The sequence below is a fragment of the Pongo pygmaeus genome, chromosome 4, assembly GCF_028885625.2.
Source record: "Pongo pygmaeus isolate AG05252 chromosome 4, NHGRI_mPonPyg2-v2.0_pri, whole genome shotgun sequence".
Lineage (NCBI taxonomy): Eukaryota > Metazoa > Chordata > Mammalia > Primates > Hominidae > Pongo > Pongo pygmaeus.
Genome location: NC_072377.2, coordinates 11,209,233 through 11,230,160, shown reverse-complemented (window position 1 = coordinate 11,230,160; position 20,928 = coordinate 11,209,233). Strand labels below are relative to the sequence as shown.

At 40.2% G+C, this 20,928-nt stretch overlaps 1 protein-coding gene across 3 annotated transcripts in view; it reads left to right on the top strand.

The window, feature by feature from the left end:
- CTNND2 (catenin delta 2) overlaps nt 1-20,928 on the top strand; it is a 948,689-nt gene that overhangs the window by 808,367 nt on the left and 119,394 nt on the right. For all 3 annotated transcript variants that reach the window (XM_054488747.1, XM_054488746.2, XM_063664666.1), the window contains 2 exons: nt 1,127-1,312; nt 13,502-13,675. In XM_054488747.1, coding sequence (XP_054344722.1) covers nt 1,127-1,312; nt 13,502-13,675 — 360 coding nt within the window. The remainder of the gene's footprint in view (nt 1-1,126; nt 1,313-13,501; nt 13,676-20,928) is intronic.

Genomic DNA, 20,928 nt, shown 5'->3' with positions numbered 1-20,928 from the left:
AGACCTGCTGGGTGCAGTGGCTCACACCTGTAATCCCAGCACTTTGGGAGGCCTAAGCAGGTGGATCACAAAGTCAGGAGATCGAGACTTTCCTGGCTAACACAGTGAAACCCCATCTCTACTAAAAATACAAAAAAAAATTAGCTGGGCGCGGTGGCGGGCGCCTGTAGTCCCAGCTACTTGGGAGGCTGAGGCAGGAGAATGGCCTGAACCTGGAAGACGGAGCTTGCAGTGAGCCGAGATCACGCGGCTGCACTCCAGCCTGGGCGACAAAGCGAGACTCCGTCTCAAAAAAAAAAAAAAAAAAAATGTAGGCCTTGTGGGAGGGCCATTATTCTGCCTACCACACACATATTTTAGCTCACCTAATGCACAAGCAACCTAAGACGTGGGTCCTGTTATGACCATTTTACAGAGGGGTACAGCGTGTCCCAGAGATGTCAAGTGCATTGTCCAAAGTCTCACAGCTAAATCGGACACCTAGGGCTCTACAGGTGTCCGGCTCCACAACATGTGTCCTTAACCACTGTTTAACCTTTTGGCTAAGAAAACATGAGTGTCAGGCATCTCAAGAAAATGTAGACTAAAAATATTCATGCGCCCCAGGTGATCACAGCCCCTCACTTTCCTGGGACAACCCTGGTTTGCACCTGTGGTCTCCTTGACACTCAGAAAATGCTCCGGTGGGCAGTAAATATGCCCCCTACCAGAGCTGACCGAAATTCTAAGTCTTTGACTCCTCATTACCCGATCCCCAATCCCCAGCCGGGGAGTCAGAGGTGGGGCGCTGTCTGTTAATGGATGATATTTGGGATCTCTCGTGGTTGTACATTCTTCCCTTCTCACAAGTGAATTTCAATCAACAATAACAGATGTTTATAGAAGTAACTATTGCTGATAAGTAATTTCTTTGTGGGGGAGAAAAGGTCCTAAGACCTTTCTAAGTTTCTCTAATTGTTTTCCACTGTGGCTATCAGGGGAGCTTTCAGAAGCTGGCAGCTAAACACTTCCAAAGAGAAATGTGTCCATGGAGAAAGATGCCTTTCCAGGTGGAAGAATGGAGTGCTGAGTGCTAGTTTTACTCATTCTTTCATCTGTTTCCCCCTTTTCTTTCTGGGTTCTGCAGACCGTTGAAAACTGTGTGTGCATTTTAAGGAACCTCTCGTACCGGCTGGCGGCAGAAACGTCTCAGGGACAGCACATGGGCACGGACGAGCTGGACGGGCTACTCTGTGGCGAGGCCAATGGCAAGGACGCTGAGAGCTCTGGGTGCTGGGGCAAGAAGAAGAAGAAAAAGAAATCCCAAGATCAGGTGATGCGGGCTGCTTGCAGCTGCATGCAATTATCCCTTCCCTAATTGCAACTGTAATATATCATCAATATATAGAGAATGAGCCCTGCATTTTCATCAGGAGGTAAAATCACTAATGCATCTGCACAATTTTCCTGTGGGAATTTCACAGCTGAGACGGTGGGACATGAAATGATTTCCCTCACGTCTCGCAGTTAGCAAAGATAGGAAATTACTTAAAAAAGAAGAAAAGAGACCTGAGGCCCTAGCAAGCTCTGACATTCCACTTCTGAGCAGGCGCTGTGTTAATTTACATGTTTACTTAGGGCATTGTCGGAGTTGGATTTGGTGTCATCCAGGTGACAGGGATGGTTGGAACAGGAGATGTGGTATAAGAAGGGAAACAGAGAGAGACAGAGAGAGGCCAAGGATCCAACATGTATTTAATCGCGGGTTTTGAAGCATTTAGATTTTCAGTCTCACACTTCCCATTGGAAATGGGGGTAACAGAGAATTCACAGCCCTTCCACAGGATGGCATTAGAAGCTTGGCCGTAGGGGACAATTCAGATGAATTCAGAACAGTGTTCAGCTGGCTCCAGAGGCCTCTTGAGAACAGAATGGCCCTCACCTGCTGCAGCTGGAAGTAGGTTCCCCTGCAGCAAAACGAAGGCCGCTAGGCAGCAACTCACAACCCTGATGCATCAGAACAGCCTCTGCCCCTGTCTTGGGGAGCCCATGAGAGACCAAACCCCTCACCACAGGCCCCACCAGGACAGGGAGCGATGAGAGGACAAAGCATCCCCACCTTTGCTAACACTGGAACAGAGGTTAACTTCAGGACCTGGAAACTGATTTATCTCATCAAGGAGCTTACAGAGAGTTCTAGGTTTGCAGATGTAAAGATGGTGGATATCATTGGTCCCCTGGCATCTCTACTACATATTAAGTCAGGTTTTTAAAGAGTATTTAGAGATTAAAGAAAATATATAATACAAGTAAAGTGAAAAAAAGCAATATAAAACCAGGTGTGTATATAAATATAGGTATAGATGATACAGATACAATCTGGCCAGTTTTGTATGATATGTCATATGCAAATACAAAATGCTATTTGCATGTACAAAATGTATGTGTTTCTTGAAAAAGCAGAGTAAGATCCAAGAGAAGATAATGATTGATTCTTTTTGTACTTCTGTATTTATAAATTTTCTACAATGAAAATTACATTTGTAATCTTTGCAAATGGCCTTTAAAAATAATATTCATAAAGGCACTAAGTTAATTTATGCTTATAAAAGTGTATGGTTTTTTTCAGAGAAATTTATACCTCACTGAAAGGTGTAAGAGATTATGTAAAATGAAAGGTTATCTAGTCTACAACACAGACCTTCCAGGACAGAGGAGCCAAATATTATAACAGGAGTAAAAGTGATACAAATAATAATTGGTTTAATGATGGCCTCTAGAACTTTTTCTAGTCCAGAAATTTATGTTGACCCTTACCCTTGGCACTGGTATTCTTGACCTTAAAAAGACACTATAATATTCTGCATGTCAAATTTATCTATAAGAAAAATCTCAGAAACTTTAAAAAAAATCCCTGTAGGGATAATTCAAGAAAATATATGATACAAAAATATGATGCATGCATGCTGTTAGTTCAAGAAATGGCTGCTACCGAGCCATACTAGAAGTATCAGACTTCTAGGCCATTCTAGTCTAGAAATATCAGACTATGAGCTCCCGTGTGCAGAAGTGTTTGACACTGTATGCATCACATTCTGGTCTAAGAGGTCCTTGCAAACTCATCCATTTTTGAATCTGCTCTGTGCCTATTGCTGAATTCTAAGGAATTGCTAGTTTCTCTAGTCTGTTTTGGACAAAACCTCCCATGAAACAGTCTGCATGTCATCTGCCAAGAAGGCGCATCTCCCCAAGCAGGACCCTCCCTGCCCTCAGCAGGGCTTTATGCCAGCAGACTGTCACTGCAGGGTTGATGGAGGGAATCTGAAGATTGGTGTCCAGGGAAATAGGAGGAGACAAAATGGATTCATTTACTTTTTGCACCTTTTGTAGCAATAAGCATTTTTTGGTTTGTTTTTCACCTTGGTATGGCCAGTGATCCTGTGATGGTGTCCTGAGGTGGGTACTGTTTCAACGTGGTTTGGAGGTGACGGGACATTGTCCTCCAACAGCTGCTGGTCAGGTCAGACCTTCTTCAAGACGCTCTCGGTGTGAGATTGACCATGTGCAGAGGGCCACCGAGAAAAACAAAAAGTAAATAAGCAGGACCTGCTGGAATTCAAAACCTCCCTTTTTAGCTTATAAATCAATTTAAAGTTATTTAATTCAAATGGGTAAAAAATATGTATCTATCCGCATGGGTGAGGAGACAAACCTATCAATTCAAACAGGACTCTGATCCACTATTTTTATCTGGTAGGTCTTCTTTCATGATCATCTTTGTTTCACAACTGAGTGCACTGTAGTCAATTTAACAGTAAATATTTTTGCTCTTTTTCACCTTTGTTAAGTTGTAGATGCCAAATGCATAAATGACTGGAAGATTCGCCTGTGATATACAAGGTGCTATTTTATGCATAAAAGCAATAGGAATGGGCCTCTGTGTAAAACTTCAGTGCCCCCTTATTTTTCCTACAGTGAAAGAGATGTCTTGGAAGAACTTTCAAGGCCTGTTGCCCGCACACTTTCCTGGCCTGTCTGAGGGTCCCACAGACCAGCCTCTACGCTTCTGTTCATGCTGTTCCAATGCCCAGCCCTCCCTTTCCCCACTCACTACTTGGAGAATAATCATTCAAGAGCAAATAAAACATCCCCTCCGTCTTTCCAAGACTTCTTTCAAGTAAACAATTACTCCCTAATCTACTTCTCCATAATTGTATTTAAACTTCTCTGCTAGTTATTATCATATTATGGGTTAAGTATAGCAATTGATTCCCAAAGAGAGCGAATTTTCTTGGGGAAAGGACTGTGTGGGTCTTATTTCAGTCTGTGACTTCTAGCTCAATGCCTGGCCCCAGTTACACTGTGGCCTATGGTGGCCCCTAGCTCTTGCTGTGGGTTTTATTGTGGGTGGATGCTCATAGCTGTGACTTTTCCCAGACTCATCTGTTTCTTTCCTGGTGAGACTTTGCCCCTAAGGGCCGCTGTGAGCCAAGCGTCTTCCGCAGTCCTCCCTCCCTGTGTTTTGAGCTGTTCCCCAGCCTCTCATGACAGTGCTGCATTTATCTCATTGTTAGTCAGTATTCTGAATGCGCAATCACCACCAAAACAAATGCACCATCTAAATTACTGTTATCATCTAAGAACTTAAGTTTATATGCAACAAAGGTATATGTGTGTGTGTCAAAGTATCCCTGGAGAAGCAGGACTTTTGATCCTGCCAGACTAAACAAATTCTTTGCACTGAAGGTGCTATAAGATATCATGAAATCCCACCACCTACAAGGTTTTCTTGGATTTTCAGGATATCGGTATTGGCCACCACTTCTTCAAGAGCCTCACACCTTGCCTGCTATGTCATTCGGATGCTCTTGATCCAAAAGTGAAACTCTAAGGCTAAATAAACAGCATGCATGTCCCAAAGGCACAAACATGAATTTTATTAGTAGTTAAAATGACCACAATGGAGATTTGAACTTTTAACAGTTTCTTCTCATTTCAGACAAAATAGATATTAATGATAAATATCTAGGTATACATGTACACAGTTAACATGTAAATAATATGTGAGTAAAATAGCACTAAGCTCCAAGAAGAAAATAATACCAACACCTTCAGCGTGCCTCCTCCTAGAGAGATTCATAGTTACAACTTACATCTGGGCATATATCCTTTCAGATGTTTTTCTGTTAGAGGCCATATCAGACAGCAAAATTCATAAGGTCTTAAAGTCAGTAAGTGTATTTCCACTGATGTAGAACTCCGGTCTCTTGAGTCTTCAGAGGTCGGGCTGCTTGTATTTTATGGGGCTCTCATCTTCAGGGTGCTGCCTTCCTCCCCATGGTCACAATTCTGGCTCTTCACATCCACAGTTCAGGAGCGGAAATGGGGGAAAGAAGACAGGAGTACCCTTTCCTTTAGGGCCCCACCCAGAAGTTGCACACATCACTGTTACATCCCTGTGGCTGAGACTGGCTCGTAGTGGCACCAGAGCTGCAAGGGAGGCTAGGAATTGTAGTCTTTTGTGACAACCATGACTCTAGGTGAACCTTGGGCATTCTCTTAATAAAGAAAAAAAGGCATGTAGTGGCCTATTCAGGGTGTGCAGTGAGTAGGAGGCTCTCCCTGTGAGGAGGAGTCTCTTACCCGTGAAATCATGTAGCATTGTCTGCACATGGTAATGAACAAAAACCCAACTTGTATTCATTTCATTACCTGTACATTCCCTGCAAAGAGTGCAGCCTCTTATTACCTGCCCCCAGGTGACAGCCCCCACTGCCCACCTTGGCACACCACTGTTGGGCAGGAAGGTGTAAGCACAAGTCCGCTCTATGTCACTTTGCTGACCGCTTTATGACAGCTTATCATTTGACACAGACTGACTTTTTTCCTTGCCAGTAAGCAGTTCTTCACACTGGAATGAGGAAGAGCTACTGTGAATTCTATGGTAGAGGAATACCATGATGTGGCGAACCAATCCCCTATTCCTAGAAAATCAGGTTGCTTCCAAGTTTGTACTAATGTAAACTGTAATCAACATCTGTGTAGTTAAATCTCACCTACCCTCTTAATCACTTCTTAAGAATGCATTCTTACAAGTGAAATAGCTAGACCAAATGCATGCTTTTAAGACTCTCAATACGCAAACCGGAATTTATCTTAATCACTCTAAATGTCAGTGGCAGTTTCTGTTCATGGACTTGATTTTTTATTATCACTTCATGCATCTGCTCCTCATGACATTTGGATGCTCCTAGGCTTTCATTTCCTAATATCACAGGTTGTTTTTCTTTTTTTTCCAGACAGTTTTCATTTTCTCATTAGTAACCATACTCTTTCTTTTGCCGCTTAATGTCATTTCCTTTCTAACCATCTGCTTCTTTCAGCTGCCGCCTGTTCCTCTTGGCTGGTTCGAGTACAGTCTCCCTCGGCCTTCACCTCACCATATGCTGGAAACTTGTTGACTCAAGGCATGATATTTCATGTCCTGGAAGCAACATATCTCATGAGCCTGCAAAGATCACGGCTGTGCATTTTTGCGCAGCAACTCTCGTCTGCTATTATTCATGGATGAACCATATTCTTCTACTTCTTTCTCACCTCTAGTGGAAGATATAGCCCATCGCATAAAAGTGCTACTATTTTAGTTTCAGTGAGTTTATAGACTTAAAACTCTGTTTCAGGTGTCTCGTTTAGTTTTCTTAATGTATTTTATCTCTCAGCCTTCCACACCATCAATGCTGTCTTTTACAACTTGACCAGGGCCTCTCGGCTTCGGCACTGGTCACATGTGGGGCAGCATACTTCTCTGTTCCAGGGAGCTGGCCTGTGCACTGCAGGGCATTTGCCAGCCTCCCTGGACTCTACCCACTGGATGCCAGTAGCACCTTCTGCCGCAGCCATGACAACCAAAAATGTCCCCAGACATTGCCACTTGTCCCCCTGGCTGTTAAAATTGCCCTGGTTGACACCACTGGACTAGATTGTCCTTTGAAGGACATATTACCGAACGTATAAACAAATAACCAAGACCACAGGATTATCTGAAGAAGGTTGGCACGTCAGGGACAAAGCCCCTTTAGAAGGCAGTAACAGGGACGGCCATGTCCCAGGTTTCCCTAGATGTGGATGGCAAATTAGGAGCAGAGAGAATTCTAGATGAGCATCAGTGATGCCCCAGTTGGTTCCAACACAGTGACTTTGGGAAGGGACAGGCAGGCCCAGTCATATGGAGCAGCCTTGACAGCTGTCCTCTGTGGGGCACAGCACAGTGGCCAGCCTCGTGATGCCAGTCTGTGGAGTAGGCAGCATCACCAGCTTCACTCCTGAGGGATGTGTGCCCACCTGGCCCCATGGCCCCCCACAGGAGGAGGTGCATCAGCAAGGCTGTTCCTGAATCTCTTTTGCCCTAATGCTTTGTTCAGACAGCACCTCATCCTGCCTCTTTAATGTGGGTTTCTAATCTCTCAAATGCAATCCTCCTGTCTTTTGGGAGGAGAGCCTGGAGACAATGCAGTGCCACATAAATACAGCTAATTAGCCATCAACTCTATCCCCTCTTTGCACAGCCTCAGCCTCAGCTGCAGCCGAAGTCTTCTGAACAGCTCCTGGGGGATTCAGACACCCGCACTACCGTTTTCTTTGAAATTCCTAAGAATCAACACAAAGAATCATTTCTCTCTGGCTTTTTACAGTTAACTGGAGTTTTTGAATACCCATCACCTCTATCCTTCCACCTTTAACCCCCCAAAAGCTGGAAGTGGCTATGAAACACTGTAAAGGCAAATTATGTAATAACTCTGCTGTTCAAAGGAAGCCAAGCAAGAGTGGCAGACGGTGGATGGACTTGGGTTTTGAATGTTGCTTTTTAAAGTACATAGTGCTGGCTGCAGCTTAATTAAACCAAACCCTGCTTGAGAGAACATTCTCTGACAGTTTACCTACTTAGAGCCATCTTCTCTTCCTACATTTTGCAATGTGTGACTTCCCCTGAGAGGAAAGAGTGGGATCTTAAAATCAGAATGTTTCCCTGATGCTGCAGATCTGCTCCCTTTATCTTGCAGCATCTCTGGTCTGTTGTTTATTTCACTGAAATATCTTAAAAAATGAAAGTGAGCCTGCACATATGTAATGACTGTGATGCTCCCTAATTAGTAGAGAAATCTAGGTGATAGAGATGCATTCCGCTGGTGAAGCCAGCCTTTTCTGTTTATGTTCTGAAGATACGACTCAGCAGTAAAAGGTCTTTTCTGCACACAAACTTGATTGGCTGAGACTGTATGAAGCCTGTGACAGGTGGGAAGAGGAGCTGTGTATTTTAGCACTTCTCCTGAAATGGAAATCCTTCTCCATACTCCCTGACTGCTTCTTGTTGGTGTCTCCTCAGTACCCAGCCCAGTGCATTGGAGATCAGAGACTAGGGCAGTTGTAGGATGGCTCACAGAGAAGAGTCTTGTAAATTGTCTTGTAATTCTTCTCATTCATTAGGGGGCTTTTATGAATGTGATAATTAGAGTACTCCTGTGACTCTCTATAACTTAAAGAACCCCATGTTTACAAAGTCTCTTTTTTTTAATACAGTATGTTGACATCTTTAGTTTCAGGGGTTTTTTGTTTTGTTTTTTGTTTTTGAGACAGTCTCGCTCTGTCACCCAGGCTGGAGTGCAATGGCGCCATCTTGGCCCACTGCAAACTCCACCTCCTGGGTTCAAGTGATTCTCCTGCCTCAGTCTCCTGAGTAGCTGGAATTACAGGTGTGCGCCACCACACTCAGCTGATTTTTGTATTTTTGTAGAAACGGGGTTTTACCACGTTGGCCAGGCTGGTCTCAAACTCCTGACCTCAAGTGATCTGCCTGCCTTGGCCTCCCAAAGGGATGGGATTATGGGCATGAGCCACTGTGCCCAGCCTACTTTCAGGTTTTTATCCCTAAGTTACATCTTTCTCTTCATATAAGGAGCAAATGGCTTCCACTCTTTCATTCTCAAACCCAACAGAGATAGAACTCTTTTAAATAGGCCGGGCGCAGTGGCTCATGCGTGTAATCTCAGCATTCTGGGAGGCCGAGGTGGGTGGATCACTTGAGGTCAGGAGTTCAAGACCAGCCTGGCCAACATGGCAAAACCCCATCTCTACTAAAAATACAAAAATTAGCTGGGTGTGATGGAGCACACCTGTAATCCCAGCTACTTGGGAGGCTGAGGCAGGAGAATTGCTCCAGCCCAGGAGGCAGAGGTTGCAGTGAGCCAAGATCGCACCACTGCACTCCAGCCTGGGCGACAGAGTGAGACTCTGTCTCAAAAAAAAAAAAAAAAAAAGTCTTTTAAATAGAATTTAAGCCCTGCATAGAAGCGAAAGTATTTAAAGCAAATCCAAAGAAAGGCTTTTTTCCTTTTCTTTCTTTGTAACATACACATTGAGCACATCCCCATGCATATGTTATTTCCTAAGCAGACCTTTTTTTACAGGGGCCATTATGTGTGCTCTGTGCTGATGGTGACCATATCAAAAAGCATCATGTCTAAATTTCAGCAGTCCCTTAACCTTCTATCTTGGGAAGCTTGATATCCTCTTTTTTTTCCAAAAATTTTTTAGCATTACCTTCTTAATGAAAGAATACATATTTTCAATTCTATACAGTTTTAGAAATGGAATGACAGAAACTGTTGGCTGATTTTTTGTGGATATTAGTCATGCAGTCGTATATTTGAAGCTGGTAAAGAAAAGTGCTGATACGTTATTGAATGAGGCACTCTTTGGAGTGGCAAAAAATCAGTCTATTGGTTTGTTCTATGATCTATATACACTCACTGCTTTGCTGCCAGCCTGTCTCCAACAGAGCTCTAATTCTCAATTACTCAGTTTTCAAACACTGTGGTTATAGCCACCTTAATCCTTAGCTTTATGAACTCTAAATATGTGTGTAAAATTAGAAATTTCTATGAACAAGACAATTCATAAGAGGAGGTTTAATATTACACTTGTGATATATCCTTTGGTCTGTTTTCCTGTTCAACAACATGTGAATGACTTGTACAAAGTGTCATTTGAACCTTGAAGTAATATCTGTAAGACTCAAGGGATACCAGAACTTTTGCAAATTTTATTCGTTAAAATATAACAGATGAAAATTAACATGTTGCACGGAATTGTGGAACATTTATGTAACTCTCAAACATAAGGAGTAAAATTCTGAGGAGGAAGGGATATTTTCATTGAAAATTTCCCCCAAGCTGGAACAAGATGAAACCCAGCAAAAAAACTTTTTTAAAACCCAATGCCTCTCTCCTCGTGCTATTTCTCTCACTTTCTCTATTCTGCTTAACTTTTAAACTGCAACCTGAGGAGTGAAGATATATAAACACACACACACACGCACACACACACTTAGATGTGGTCATCATGCAAATAACATCATGAAAAGTCCTTTTCTGGCATTGCCACCACTGCTGTCCTGGAAATACTTTGTCTTCATGTGTTCTTTATTATATAGAAGATTCTCTCTCCTGACTTGATGACATTTTACTTCTTTATGTATTCTTTGCATATTTCACGCTCTTAAAGAGTTTTTGGTAGTAGGTCCTCAAGATATAGTCCAAAACGAACACAGTTTGCACAAGATTTGTAAGTTTAGTCTTGTGTTCTTCAGGGCTGAATCACTGTGTGGTCACGGCTTCAATTATGTTACAGATTAAGCCGCTTGCTTGCCTTCCGATAATGTCCCATTTTTGTAGACATTTTAAGATAGAAGCACCTTATATTTAAATTTGTAAATCAAGTATTTCTACTTTGGTGCAAGAGTTGTATATCCCATGATTTTTCTTGAATCTTCGCATTCAAGCCTCAAAAGTTTGCATATGCAGAATTGTCTCACCTATATCAGTCTGATCCTAACTTCACCATTGCCCTACTGCCTTGTTGATGTTGATGAGCTAGACAAAATAATATCAAGCATGTTAACCCAGTCTTACAGAATACTTCCAGTCATGTTACCGCTGATGGAAATCTATTTTTAATGGGCTTTTCCCCCTATTTTGATACTTTTCTCCCTATTAATTTAATAAAAGTTTGAATAAAGTACCCAGATAAAGGTCTGACAGATACATTTACTGGCTTTGAAACAGTCCTTTTTCTTCAATATCAACGTGCTAAAATAGCCAAGAATCCCCTTTGAACTCCATCTCCAGTTGCCATCAAAGATTATCTGTGTTCACATCAGTTGTCCTTTTATTCCTTCAGATTCTCTCTGTAGCCATTAAGAAAAGATTGTAATAAAAGATATTTGAGAGCTACATAGATGACATGTCAGAGCCTGAGGAAAATTTTCTACTGACTTAACCATTTATCCTGCTTTATTGCACAGAAGTTAGAAAAGGAGAACAAGATGAAACCCAGCAAAAGATAACATGGCTACTTTTTCCTCTTTTTTGTAACGAGCATGCAAATATTACTGCTCTGTACCTCTCGCTGTTAGGTTAGCTCTTAGATAAGAGGAAAATCTATCCATGTTGAGTTGGAAGTTTCACATTTTTATTTTTCTGAATTTTATCCATTTTTTGTATGAAAATAATTGCTTTAAATTTTTAAGGAGATAACAAGATATAAAATGAAATAAGAGAAATAATTTGCCATTCCTTGTTACTCTAGCAGATAGATTCACTACCCCAAGCTGGTCTCCTTTGAGAGGCCAATATTGCTACTGCTTTGTCATTGAAACTGGCAAACCTACGGAATGACTGCTGTCTTTTTCTAGTGCCCACTTTCTATTCAGTGCAGCAAGCCAGGATCAAATAATGAACTAGGAGCAATGTGACAGGGCTAGTTCACTTCCTTCTTTTTTTAATTTAAAGGAGATGTATTGGTTTTATTGATAGGCTGTTCACAGGTGCAAAGTCATCTTTGAATAGTTAGGAAGTGGCTTTGGTTAAAAGGACAGGAAGCTTCCCACACTGAGTGTCCTTGTTATAAAGTTAAAATTGAGTGACATGTTCATTGAAAATGACCTTTAATGGGATGTCATTCATCTCTGAGCTTTACCCTTGACTTAAACTAAGCTGTGTCATTATTGAGGAAAAGAAGACATGCAGTTTAGCTTATTTCAGGAAATAAATAATGAAGTTTTTGAAATTATTTGTGACAACAGCCATCTCTGTCCACTTTTCTATTTTTATGTTGCAAGGATACAAAGTAAGCATGTATTTTCTTGCAGTAAAACTTTCAGAATTAAGGAACTTAATTCAGAAATACGGTTTTGTTTTTCATATTTATACATACACACATTTATATACATGCACATATATGTATGTACATAAAATATCTGCAAGTACGTTTAGCATGTGTCATTTACACTGTATTTTTAAGTAATCATTAATAAACACTAATAAGCTAAATATCTTCATGTTCTCACACTAAAATTATAAAGAAATTGTTTTATTTTACTGTGATTTTTCTCAGAACTGAATATGTGTATTTTTTCCTAAAAGCATAGCATCTTTCATTTCTAACTTTATTATAGTCATTATTTTCACAAGAGACAAAGCCTTTGTGTAATCAAAGATCAGAATCATTATTTTAATTTTTAGTGTTTTTAAATTGTAAGAGTAATAGAACAGGAAGTTTGAAATGTAGAAAAAAAAAGACATTGTATTAAAAAATTTTTATGATAATTACAGGTGTTTTATGATGCATTTTACTTGGAATAATGTGCAAATCCCATACTACTTTGCATCCTGCTTTGATCATTTAACTTTTATTGTTATAATTTGTCCAAGTTGCTACATAGTCTTCATAAGTATCATTCTTAATGGTTGACTGGTATTCCTTTGTGCATGTAAGCCATAATTTCTAAATTATGGGTAATTAATTTTGAATTACACATTATCCTGTTATTCATTAGATTCGATTCAAAGCAAACTTAACTATCATGATTGCTCCAAGTTCTAGATTTGCCTATAGCTCATGTCATTGTGTCTAATAAACCATAGCAGTTTTCTCTCTTTTATCAATTCTGTCATTTGTTAGATGCAACAATAGAACCCAATTTGTATACATGTAACAGATTATATAGGAGTTTATCACATTAATAATTATGCATAAGCAGTGAGGGCATTTATTGTTGGTAACTATTATGCAACACCGGTAGTATGCTCACTACAAAATACGCTACCTTGATCTGTATCCTTCTTCCAACCTGCTCAATCAAAATTAATTCATCTCTTCCCCTTCCTTCCTACAGCAACATGTTAGAGTCGTTCTTGGAGAGCTTATCCACTTCTTCTGGCAGTTACATTCTCTTGCGTGCATACGCCAACCCACCCTCCACCCTCGATCCCAAGCTCTCGCTGGGCAGGAATGGCTTCCACTTTTAGTGACCCCTGGACTGCTGATGCAATAGCCTCCGTGCAGTCTATGTTCAGCAAATGTGATAACGCTCTGCTTTTGTTTTCGCCTATAACGTTTGAGGAAGGCAAAGTTGGGAAGCATAAAGATGTTAAAGATGTTTGCTCTCTTGTTTTTCTTCCACCAGTGGGATGGAGTAGGACCTCTTCCAGACTGTGCTGAACCACCAAAAGGGATCCAGATGCTGTGGCACCCATCAATAGTCAAACCCTACCTCACACTGCTCTCTGAGTGCTCAAATCCAGACACGCTGGAAGGGGCGGCAGGCGCCCTGCAGAACTTGGCTGCGGGGAGCTGGAAGGTATGGCCAGTTCATTACAATAAAAAGAAATCTGGAGTTATGAGCAACTCCTCAGAAAATAGTACAAGTCCAGTTTTGAGAAATGCAATTCTAATAAAGATTTCTAGGATGTTAGAGAAAAAAAAAATTATATTAAACTGTTTTACTTGGAAATGTATTCTTTTTAAAAATTCATCTAGCTCAGGAGTCCTTGAAGATCACTACAAACAGAGAGGACTAGATGTGGTTATAGTCACTGAAAATGCTGTGAAATGTTTTTCATTCTATTCTTGTAGCTGAGCTACTTTGTTTTCAGTGCAGATTGTGACAGGTTGATATTTTTTCAAAGCACTATCATTAACTGGTAAGGGAGTTAATGCTCAAATACCTGTGTAAAACCCCATGTGAACACTTAAAATGTACCGGGTCCCAGCCCCAAAAGAAAAGAAAAGAACCCCGTATGTTTTTAAAGCATGGGCTTACAGAGAATAATAGTGTTGCTAGTTGACTGGCAAACGTGTTAAAGTAAATTTATGATTGGAGAGGAGATTAGAACAGCCTTTTTCTGAGTCCTTGCAAACTGACACTGTTCCTGATTGATTTTCATAACACTCATTTTGGGCAAAAAGAGATTCAGCATAGTAATTCATTCCTGAGTCTGGTCACCAATGCGCTAATTTGCTTTGTTGAATAAAAAAGTTTGACCTATTAGAAGAATGAGGGCAGGTGGGGAGAATACCAAGAGAGAAAGTTTGTACTTCTGCTATGCATGTTCCATTCATCTCATATCAAATCCTGGGGTGTGGGATATTCATCAATCACTCCTTTCCTTGACATTTATTTTCATCCAAACCATGTTAACATATACACACGGATACGGATAACGTTCAGAAGCTCAAGGCCATAGATGTCACACACACACCACACCCTGGCCTCAACATTATGTAACTACACCCTCCCCTTTGCTTATTCCTTTGGATGTCTGCCTTCTTGTCATTCTCTCTCTGTCATCCTTTGTTTCCATTGCTACAGTCCAAGTTACAGAACTTCCTTCTTTCTCAAGTGTGCCATCCCAGCCCATGGACCCCAGGCCCTGACAATTCTTCCTACAGAGCTGGCCGTTGCCCCATGCCAGACCCACTTCTTCTCCTAAGAGTCTTAGGAATGGGCATGATTAGCCCTTTTCTACACCCTGCCTGTAGACAGCCCTAGAGTTGTACACACCTCTTGCTTGCAACCAGAGATTGGTAGAGAAAAGCTTCAAAAGCAGAGTTGCACCAGATAGACATCCGGAGCATAGTCTTACAGGAGCAGGAAAGAGATACTAATGGAAATCTCTTCCTGGAATGAGGCCTTACATCTTATGTCTCTCTAAATTTAGCGTGATCTAGGAAGCTTTGACTCAAATCACAATTCAAACCGAGGCTCTACCTTTTCTGAGCATGGTGAGCCTGGGCAAACTACAGCGTATCACTGTGTCTCAGATGTGTCATCTGCAGAGAAAATCAGGGCTGCCTCACTCTACATCGTGCACATCAGTCACAATGCTGGATGCAAGGATGGTAGCAAGCTGTCATAGGCCAAGACACTGTATGCGCGCATGACCACTCACGTGCTCATGAGCTAAAAGACCCTACCCAGCTCCCCTGCCTTGCAGCACTAACTAGACAGGTACAGGAAAATGGGCTCTGGGCTTCAGGCATCAGCCTGACTAAGACACAAAGATCTAGATGGTGGCAAATCAGATGTGCCATCTTAAGATGTTGTTTCTCTCTCTCTTTCTCTCTCTTTGTCTCTCTCTGTCTCCCTCCCTCCCTCCGTCTCTCTCTTCTTTCTCTCTTCCTTTATTTTTATCAATTATCATTTTCCTTGAGAAATACTTATTTCATTATCATGTAATAATAACTTAAAAGTGGAGAAATATCTTTGGGCTCTAGAAGATTTTGAATGTAAGACTTCAACCTTTAAACTCTATATTCCATATGTTCAAAAAGTAGAAATAGGAAAAATATATAAAAGAACAAACTCAAGCTTCTGGAATTAAAATATAATGCCTCATATACACCATGGAATACTATGCATCCATAAAAAAGGATGAGTTCATGTCCTTAGCAGGGACATGGATGGAGCTGGAAACCATCATTCTCAGCAAACTAACACAGGGACAGAAAACCAAATACCACATGTTCTCACTCATAAGTGGGAATTGAACAATGAGGACACATGGAAACAGGGAGGGGAACATCACACGCCGGGGCCTGGCAGGGGTGGGGGGCTAGGAGAGGGATAGCATTAGGAGAAATACCTAATGTAGATAATGGTTGATGGGGGCAGCAAACCACCATGGTATGTGTATACCTGTGTAACAAACCTGCACATTCTGCACATGTATCCCAGAACTTAAAGTATAATAAATATAATATAATGCCTGAACAAAAATTATGTGGAGTGGGATTAACAGCAGATTATAAGATTACAGAATAAAATATTAGTGAACTTGAAGACAGCAGTAGGAATGATTCAAGATGAAACACAAAGAAAAAAGAAGAAAAAATGAACAGTGCATCAGTGAGCTTCAAGTGACCTCATATATGTGTAAACGGAGTCCCCAAATGAGAGTAGAAAGAGAACAGAAAAAAAAATTTTTTTTAAATAATGGTTGAAAATTTTCCAAATTTAATGAAAACTATAAACTCACAGATCTAAGCAGCTCAAGGAGCCCCAGGCACAGAAAACATGAAGAAAAAATACCAAGGTATATTTTAATCAGATTGCTCAAAATTAGTAACAAAGAAAAAAAGTCCTAAAAGCAGACAGATAAAAAAGACATGTTAAAGTACAAAGAACTGCGCCACATCTAAACACCAAATTTAAGGATCAGTGGCACTAATCATTCATTCATATAATGATTCCTTCTGAGCTGCTAAGACTGTCCTCTAGAAGAGAATTTGGTCTGTACGCCCCTTATGGGCAGACCAAGCCCCATTTATCTGTTTCTATCCCACTGACTACCTCTGTGCTTGGCTGAGCAAAAAAATTCAAATGTGAGCATTTTTCTCAACTACTATCCATGTCTATATGGCTTCCTTGAGGATTGCAGTGTTTTCTATTTATTAATATCTACTAGTCAATAAGAATTTAGTAGCACGTATTATGTTCCAGGCCATCCTCAGATGGTCACATTTTATGATATTTTGATTCTTTGGTTCAGATGGCAATATACTGTCAATACAATGTGAAATTGATAGAAGTTATGAGAGAACCATTTTCTTTTCAGTGTTCAGACTGAACAATGTTTTGCAGGTTGCAGAGCTCAGTAGCAAAGGGCCAGTTCTGCAGTTCCTACTGTGCTGAGATTTCTGTGTAAGTTTCCAGGTTCTGTGTCTCAGGGAAAACCAGATCAGCTGCAAGAACCGCTTAGATATGTGTGGATCTTTAGGTATGTAGAGTAAGAAAATGACAAGTTTAAAAAGAATTTACTATTTTTATATTTTAAGATTCTCTTCTACTTTACATAATGGGAATTATGGAAGAAGTATGATAATTATTCTTAATATTTTCTGGCAATAGCATCTTACTGTTTCCAGCACAATAAATCTGTGCATTAGTTCAGCACAGTTATTCCACATATCCAGAGCGCATTTCTTTGGTAAATTTCTCTACTGCTAAGAGAGTAGAGAATACTAGGAAAATGGCAGAAGGGTCTAGAATAGCCAAAGTCAGCATAACAGAAGCTGTTCTGTTTTAGACAAAGCTTAACAATGACGACCATCGATTTCCCAGTCCTTATCGGAAATCAACATGTTAAAAAACACAAGAACTGGCCAGGTGTTGTGGCTCACACCTGTAATCCCAGCACTTTGGGAGGCCGAGGTGGATGGATCACGAGGTCAAGAGATCAAGATCATCCTGGCCCTGTCTCTGTTAAAAATACAAAAATTAGCTGGGTATGGTGGCGTGTAGTCCCAGCTACTCAGGAGGCTGAGGCAGGAGAATCCCTTGAACCTGGGAGGCGGAGATTGCAGTGAGCCAGGATCACGCCACTGCACTGCAGCCTGGTGACAGAGTGAGACTCCATCTCAAAAAAAAAAAAAAAAAAAAGAAAGAATTCTTGTAGGCAGACACGTAGACCATCATAAGGAGGGAGAGTAGATACTGTGGTGGCAAAGAGAAAAGACAGAGGAGTTAGGAAAACTGAATATAAGAATGCAAGAAAGAAAAACTGTCAGAGACCATTTAATGTCATGGCTGTTCCATCTACTCTGAGAGTCATAAAGTTGGCCCTCTGTCATCAAGAAAATGTTATTACTAATAATTTTAGAAGACAGAAAGCATTTGCAAAAGATTTCCATCCCAGTGGTTAAAGTAGGATTTTGCCTGTTAGGATGTCAGTGTTGCTTATGAGAAGCACTCCTTCCCTAATAATTCTAGATAATGGGATAGTTCTCAGGCATGACAAGGGGCTGCTAAGTAATACTTGGGAGTAATTATAAATATATACATACATACATAAACATTTCTTATCAAAATACAAGTACACATATAGGGATCAGTCACATTATCATCATCTTTTGTATAATGTACTAATTTGCCATGTTTCATGGGAAGAGCAAGTGGACAATTCTTAGGGAAGATTTGAGAAGATTATCATGAAGCCAAGCAATGATAAATTATTATAATTTCAAGAAGACAAAGGATGAGTTGTCCAGAAACCAAACAGATAAATCCTTACTTTTAAAAAGATGATTTCAGAAAAAAGTCTTGAATTATTAAAAGATTGAGTTCGGATACACAACAGCATATAGTGTTACCATCTGAAATCTAGAATTCAAAGAATACATTTTTATAGCAACTGTTAAAATTTAGTGGTATTTCTTTAGTGTTCTTAACTTTTTATGACCCAACAAAAACAGAAATGTAGAGGTAAAATACTATAATTTTGCATGGAGACAGCTTTTTATAGACCTCATCATCTAAAACAGTAATTTCTCTTTATAGGAAGATCATGCACACTCTTTTTCTGTGACAAATTGACTAGCAAACTAGATCTTCATAATGGCCCTAAACACTTTTTAAACTTTAAAACACTCATTACTTGGTTTATGAGCATGAGAAAAACATAATGTTATCATGGCAGAAGCAAAGTGATAAATGTTTTTCATGGCCAACATGGACTTCAGTTACCTTTTTCTCATGTATAGTCCAATGATTTTGTTTGTTGCAGAATATTAAAACAATTGGATATAGTGCTTTGAAGATTTCCAAAATGTGAATGAATGTTCTTTTAATTCCTGTTTATGGATTATTTCTATTGTACTTTAGCTTTCTGAAAACCCAGGATTTGAACTGTAGAAATATATCTGTACTTGCTATGAAGTCAAACATTTTAAAATCTTTGTACACCCAGTTTTCCTCCTAAAGTGTGACTGTTTTCAAAGCATCTCTAATTTGCCATTTATTTTAAAAATAAGACAGAACAGAGATACTTGGATGTTAATCTATTAATATTTAATGAGCTAACGTAATAGCAACATGGACTTAGTGAAGAAGGAAACAGAATCTCTGGCCATGTGCCCCAAATGAATAAAAAATGTAAGAGAACTGGGAAATTGGAGACTTGTCCTTAGAGAGAGAGATAACAGCCTTGAGAAAGACTGACTTTAGCATAGCTTAGTAGGTAGTGTATCATGTAAAAGTGAACCAGGGCAGATTAGCGGAGTCCATCAAATGCAAGTTAAGAATCATGGTTTATCATCTAAGACAAAGTGACTTGTCTTTGTTCTAGTTAATGGTGTGATGCCAAGCTTTAGATTTAAATGTAAAGAAACAGAGTTTTGAAAGACTATGATGAAGATAGAACACGAAGCATCGTGCCTCATCAATTAGAAACTAGGCCAGTATAAACACAGAGGTGATCAGAGCACCCTGTCTGGTCAGCAGTGTCCTGGAGATGGTACACTCAGACACAGGCAATGACCAGTCTGTTGCGGGACAAGGACGGACCCACTCTATGGAGCAGGAGATGGGAGGAGCATGGCCACAACCAAGTCATTGGTCCTAATCACAGGACTCAGTGATTTCATCCCTACAAGACCCGGGAAGCAGTACGGATAGCAGAGATCACATCTGTGTTGCAAATGCCATATGCATCCAAATCAATAAATGGAGAAAACCCATTTTTTAATAGTTTTGCATTAATTTTAGTACTGTCATTGGATGATCTGATTTCTAAAGTTCTAAATTACAGAACTTTAAAGTTGTAGAAACAGCTGAACCAGAGGGATTTCCACTTCCAGCCAAGATGCCAAGATGGAATGACAAGGTTCAAATTTACCTTTCTTCAAGGAAAAACAACAACAACAAAGAAAAGACATATGTGAAACATTGGGGTTTTTTAGTAAGACACTAGACATTAGTCAGCAAAGGACAATGATCTCTGAAAGACAGGAAACAAAAGAAGGTGAGTCCTCTGATTGTCTCAGCTCACCACGTTGAGAGAGAGTTTCCAAGCCATGGCACGAAGATTGAGGGCCCAGGGGGATCTCGGTAGACTCACTGTGTTCAGGAGATGGATCAGGGAATCTGGAGATATCAAAGTGATCAGAGTTCATAGGACAAAATATCAAAGAGGAGAGAGCCACACATAGAACCCTAGAGATGTGCAGAGGACTCCCCTTAAATATTCAACAGAGAACTCTCAGCACATGTGTCTGAGGCAAATACCCAAGGCTGGGAAAGAAACACCTGAAATTATTAGGGAGAATGAAATCGGACACTTATGTGGGGGTGCATATAGTACATGTTCTCAAGAGCCAGAGAAGAAAATCTCATAATCCATGGGCCACTGGGGAGAATACTCAGTAGGGTCTTGCCTCAGTACAGAGGAATAATTAGCCCTGGACTGACCGTGCTCTGGTCTTTCCTATCAAATCTTAAGTTAGACCCAAAAGGATCAACAGTTTCCAAGTAAATTAACTGCATCCTAGAACAAAGCTTTAAGATATCTGTAGGAATACAAAAATATTCAGCACCCAATAAATTAAAATTGAGGATGTCTGGCATACAACTAAAAACTATCCTGCAAGTAAATAGAAAATGCAATCCATAATAAGGAGAAAAATAAATAAATGAAAACTAACTCAGAACTGACAAATGTTAAAATTATCAAATAAGCAGTTATTATAACTGTATTCCATGTGTTCAAAACATTTAAAAAGTTACACATGAAAAATGTGTAAAAGACTCAAATAAAACCTCTAGAGTCTGAAATGCAG